The 6,305-nt window shown below is 41.5% G+C and overlaps 1 protein-coding gene across 1 annotated transcript; it reads left to right on the top strand.

Moving 5' to 3' along the window:
• Positions 1-395: 395 nt before the first annotated feature.
• SARC_09533 (hypothetical protein) lies at positions 396-5,334 on the top strand (the record flags this gene model as incomplete). Its single annotated transcript, XM_014296449.1, has 9 exons — positions 396-537; positions 1,275-1,381; positions 1,704-1,781; positions 2,302-2,488; positions 3,069-3,223; positions 3,875-4,079; positions 4,336-4,470; positions 4,815-4,996; positions 5,233-5,334. 9 exons carry the CDS (start codon positions 396-398, stop codon positions 5,332-5,334), a joined length of 1,293 nt encoding a protein of 430 aa, XP_014151924.1.
• Between the last annotated feature and the right edge of the window lie 971 nt (positions 5,335-6,305).

Raw genomic sequence — 6,305 nt, 5'->3', positions numbered from 1 at the left:
CACAACCACAACACANAGTCTATATATATATATATATATATATATTATATATATATATTATATATATACTTACTTATATATATATATATATATATATATATAATATAATATATAAATGTATATATATACATATATATTATATATATATATATGTTTATATATATATATATATATATTATTTATTTTTATTTTTATTTTTATATATGTACAGTGAGTAGATTATTTCAAAATTTGTATTAACTTATACTAGTTGGAACATCTCATGCCTTCACGCCTACACACCTGGCTATGTGTATAATTTGCAGCGATCATTAATGACATACTCGAAACTGTGCGAATTGATTGTAAACGCGCTGTTAAAACCATATTGCATCTACTCCAGGGCAATTAAAACTATGTCTCGTAAGGAGCTTTTGAGAGACATGCGCAAAAAGACACTTGATAGCCGCGGTCAACATATTACTGAGAGCGAACCTCTGCTGAATGGTGAATCATCAAATGGATCACGCCGAGATGGTGAAGTGAAAGGCCGCAATTGTATGATAGCTTGTCATATGACATCATTGTGTGCATTTCAATATTTTGTGGGTATGCCTATGTAAAGCTGCAATCATGGGATGTCCATCAGATAATATTTTATGCGCGAGGTTGTTAAATTCAGCCCGTTGTACACGTCTGTGCAAATTGAATTTGAAGTCCGGAGTAGAATACCGAGCATTTGAGCGTATTTCGTTTTGCGACACCAACACGCGCTCAGTGGAGTTTAACCGCTGGTTTTTTGTATCTTCAACTTCAGTTGTACACGGAGCACATTCTTTTATGCAAATAAGCTTTGGAAACGCATCGATAAGTATTTCCAGATGTTTGTCAGCTTAGGGGTTATTATAAACTGTGCATACTACGTGTTCTTATATTCACGTACTTTGCACTCATTCGCACTTGGAAAGAAACTTTTATCGTATCACTATGTCTTGGCACAGAGGATCATGAACTGCGGATGCGGTAGTGAGCAAAATGAACCGCCTGTACCTGTACTCTAAGCGAACACATTTGCACGCTCACGAGCAAGTATACATTGCGTTTTGACATCTGAAAAAGTACGAGCAATTGAAGTTCGCAAATCTGATTTCTGCTAATACAACATTGTAGTGCGCTCAACTTCACGCGCTTCTAATATCCCAGTATGCCTAACTAAATCTTATGTATTCCTGGATTTATCACGATGGTGGTACACCTGTCGTTTTCTCACTTGAGCCTGCTCTTGAACATTTCAGGGATTGTGTCCGATCTAATTGGAATCAAGGACATGATGGTAGAGCAGTGGTACATCAACATCTTTCTACTGGTCCTGCCACCAGCGATTCTGTCAGAGTACCTGGAAGTATGTACCGTGGTCGATCCACAGTATGGGATATTGTGCGGTGGTTTATATTGTCTCTGCCCTGAAAGATATTGTTTGTGTCTGAAGGATTTACAGGCTGCATGCTTTAGTGCCGTATTTTTTACGTAGCTTCCCAGAAAATGGCAAAAAAAAACCCATGTTGCCCATTTATAAGGCAGAGGTCAGTTTCTACCGTTTGCTATTTCCATTTTGCATGCCGCTAGTTCGCGGGTTGTCTGTTTTATGGCGAGGTGTGTACGCGGAGAAAATTCTATTTACACATCAGATTTTCATTTCTAACTATCGGCTTTCTTGTCAACAGTGGTCAAAACCCATCATCTTCGTGCTGAACTTCATTGCAATTATCCCGTTGGCAAACCTGCTAGGTTCAGCCACTGAGGTATGTACTCTTGATTTGCACGCCTCGATATCATAAGAACATGCTGTAAGTACTGTTAGTCTATAAAAAATGCACTCGCTTGCTTCGTCATGATTTGCACAATCATACTCATCGATATAATGAGTATGCGACCGTGCCTATATGATTCTGATTTGTGGTTTGTATCTATCTTTTTTTCGCCAAGAGGCACATTCAAATTTCAAATTCACAGCAGTCTCATCAATTATGGGCGGGTTTATCGTTGTTTTAAATTGATTACCAGCCACCTGCTGCTTTCTGTCATCACAAAGCAAGGATCAATTGACCCATTCATTTTGTTTGATGCGAATATATCGGAATTTTATTGAAGTTGTCATCATCGATTGTCTAGTAGACTGTCCTACATACCTATTCTCTTATCTGTTGAAAGCTACAATGACCGAACTTCATCAGAAGTTGGTTTTGTAGACAATGTACTACTCTGTTCTTAGAAGGCTTGCTTAATTTACTTATATACAGTGCATATTTTCATTTTTCTAAGGAACTAGCCTTACGAACCGGAGAAACCGTAGGGGGGCTACTTAATGCTACGTTCGGAAATGCTGTGGAACTCATTCTTTCGATCGCAGCGCTGCAAAAGGGACTAATCAACGTCGTCCAGGGATCTCTTTTAGGGTCAATCTTATCCAACTTGTTGCTTGTTTTGGGAATGAGTTTCTTCTTCGGTGGTAAGTTTCCCAATGAGTGGAGTATGATTGTTTGAACCAGTGGTTATTCAGAAGAATACACGGACGGGTATATGTGGGTGATTTAAATGAGGGAGGTGTACTTGTAGACGTAAAATTGCATCGTGGAAACGTGGATGACTGCTTCAACATTTGGAGAAGGAATCAAAATTGCCGAGTGTAGTGGCAAAGCAAACCAGTATATTGCTTTTTAAGCTCTGGGTTGGCCTTAGATTCGAGCTTGCATACAAGCGATATATTTAGTCAACATAAGGCGTAGAACTTGCTCCGCAACAATCACATTGCTTTTTTCAAGTTTTCTATTAGAATCGGTTGGCTCACTGGTGTATATACGGGAAGCTATTGTTAATAACGGCCAATAGAAAGCTTCAAAATTATATTAAATTCTGTATCAAGAATGTGTCGCACACAGGTAAGATCCTGAAAAGAATACTACATTTGATATCGCAGAGCGTGGTAGATGCCGATGTATAAGCATTTCGGTCACGATCTTCTTCATGATAACGACCCTCTGTACTTTAAAAGCTCAACCAATACGAAATTTACACCGTCCTCTCACCAGGCATCAAGAACCCCCCAGAGCAAAGTTTTAACCTTACGGGAGCAGGTACCTTTGCGTCACTACTGCTAGTGTCGTGTATCGGTCTGTGTGTACCCGCACTATTCCACAATGTGCTACCTGGTGCCCAACAAAAGCTTTTGTATCCTGACGACGAGGTGAGTGGTGTATATTTGACTATATATACATATTTGTACATCTTTAAATATATACAGATACATTTATACGAGTTTCACGTGGGAATTCCGATTGTTCATCTGATTCAAAGTAATATGTTTATAAGCTATATCCCTCGGAAAACCTCATGCCTCGTTTCACGGGGTTTAAAAAGCCAGTGTTTGTAAACCATAGATATGAAGTGCTTTATTGCAGAAATATACATGATATTTGCCCTCCGAAATATACGACTAACACGCTCCAGGATCGTGTGTTGGGTTAGTGCATGCGTACATAAAATTTGTTTATAGCATGCAACTCACTAGTTTTTGACGCCAAGTGAAGTTTTCTTGTTCTTGGTTCAGACTATTCGTTCTATTGTATTCTTGGTGTGCTACTTTGTTTCGCCTGTGTCTAGAATAAGACGCGACATCCTCACTCTTGTCCATGCAAAGTCTGAAACTCCCGATTTCACAGGCTGAATGCGTTCTCACGGTCGAGTGGGTATACGTAACCAGTAGTATATGCCTGACTGAGTCTTGCTTCGATGCAGCACTTAGCAGTCTGTCCAAGCTAAAGAATGAATCCCAGTACGTGTCTGAAATCTGCCCGTAGCTGCCTAATTAATAATCATCGTTCTGACTTTCATACAGATCATGCTCTCCCGAGTGGTAGCTATCATCCTGGGCTTCGTTTACATCATGTACCTGGTGTTTCAGCTCAAGACTCATTCTGACTTTTTTGAGTCTGAAGAGGACGAGGAGGACGACGTCGTCCCGATTCTATCACCTGCTGGCGCCACTGTGATGCTGATTGTCGTTACGTTGATCGTTGCTGTCTGCTCTGAGGCCCTTACAGGTAATCATTCCTACTATTCATCAATTCGTTGGGCACACCAATTCAGAAAGAGTACAAATTCAGTGTCATGCGCAGTATCATATTCCATTTGGGTTCGTTGTCTTATTTTATTTGTCCATTCTGATTCTGTAGGAGCTGCTCCCTCCCATTGCCTTTAGTTAAGGCCATTGCTAATTGCTGCAAAGGTTTCTACTTTAATGCGCATCGCCTATTTAACACCACTGGGTGTGATTGAAATTTGCAATTGACGTTTCAGGTTCGATCGAAGTGATGTCTGGCTTCATGTCTGAAGCGTTCATCGGGGTGATTCTGTTGCCGTTGGTGGGAAATGCTGCCGAACATTTGACAGCAGTTACAGTTGCGATGAAGAATAAAATGGATCTCGCTATTGGTATGTCTCGGTTGCATCAATTTAATTGGCGCGTGTATGGTGATGCGAATATAGATTTATGGATACAGCAGCTCTTTCTGAAATAATACATACCAAAAACCACCAACGCTTCCTTGTACACATCAACGATCGTTATCTTCTACCTCTGATTGATTTTGCTCGGGATTCAAGAACTCCCACTAGGATTTAGCTGTCTGCGGCGACATCATTCCTGTTGAGCAACGCGGTGTCGGTCTAGTATGCGCTTTACTCCTAAACAAAGATGCGCGAGTCTCTGACATACGTAGGGATACTTGTTATAAGTTCGCGACGTTTCTAATCGCAATATGTCCCCGATACAACAGGTGTGGCCGTCGGATCATCCACGCAGATTGCCTTGTTCGTTATCCCAGTTATTACCCTGGCTGGGTGGGTCATCGACCAGCCCATGGACTTGAACTTTAGAATCTTTGATACTGGACTGTTGGTGCTTACTGTATTGATTGTGAACTTGACCCTAATGGACGGAAAGAGCAATTGGTTGGAGGTGAGTGTAGTATTCATTGTCCGTGCTCTCATACGCATTCGTGACAAACTTGTGAGACAGGGGAGTGGCTATGAGGGATGACCATCCGTTTCTTTCCTCTTTTTTTAATTTTATTTACTTCTTGAGTACAACCTGTCGCCTTACGAGCAAGATGGCGTCTTCGCGACCCGTTCGACCATCTATCATTTTTCGATTCGAGGGTAGCATTCTCACAAACAATTTGCTTCTACTTGCAGGGCATCATGTTGATTTCCACGTACGTCATCATCGCTTTCGCCTGTTGGTTCAACCCTGAGCGGAACACGCCCCCAGAGTCTACAATGCACATGGAGCTATAATTGACTCACCGCCAAGCTGTCAATTCGTATGTACGTTGACTCAATCATTTGAAGTACGCCGCAGCCATCTTCTTGTCAAATCAAGGAGTGCCAGCGAAATGGAATATACACTTATCACCCGTAAAAGATACGAGTATCCATGTTCTAAATACAACAATAAAGCGAGATCCATCAACCAGCAAGCGTATTCCTTTTCAGATCAAAGTGCACGTCGAACTGCACACTGTGTGCTTAACACAGCCTAATTCACGAAAGAAATAGGATAACCCTTGCGGCATTAGGGTGTCCGACACGGTGCACTTTGCGGTTGAAAATGTCAAGCCAGGCAACTCGTGCTGCTGGACAGCCACTGGTGTTCGGAGTCAGTGTAGCCACTGCAAGAATAAAAGGAGTCGCAAGTGGCCGGTCTCGAAGTATAACTGAGTCTGCTAATTCACACTTGCACCATTAGTAAACCCTCCCTTCCTCCCATCAATATGCACGTGTCAAATTGCATTCAAAGCCTATATGCTCTGGTGTTTTGAGTATCCCTACCACTTCAGATTGGTCCAAATGCGCACAGTATTCTCGATAGGCCGCTTCCCGACTATGTGTTTCTGTGTGGGCGCCGGGAACGATTCCAAATGCGTCGTTGCATCGGATGTCTTTTCCTGTTCTAAATCCGATTCAGATTCTATAATACCCCGGATATCTAGCACACGTTGTCCAGAGACAGCTGTAGGTGCAGAAGAATATAGACTTTGAGGAAGATATTTGACAGATAACATATAATAAACACGATCACCCCATTAAAGAATAGTAGTGAAGAATACGAATACTTCTAGCGCTGGCGACAGACATAGTTGGCTACGAGGTGGGTAAGTGGGGCATCTTACGGTAACTACAGGTGCATAGCATAAAGATAGTCCACGAATTTCGCCGTGACAATCGAAAGTATGCACCGTGATAAATGAACATATATTCACGACTAT

The sequence above is a fragment of the Sphaeroforma arctica genome (genome assembly GCF_001186125.1).
Source record: "Sphaeroforma arctica JP610 unplaced genomic scaffold supercont1.980, whole genome shotgun sequence".
Classification (NCBI taxonomy): domain Eukaryota; class Ichthyosporea; order Ichthyophonida; genus Sphaeroforma; species Sphaeroforma arctica.
This window is presented reverse-complemented; position numbering and strand designations above follow the sequence as displayed.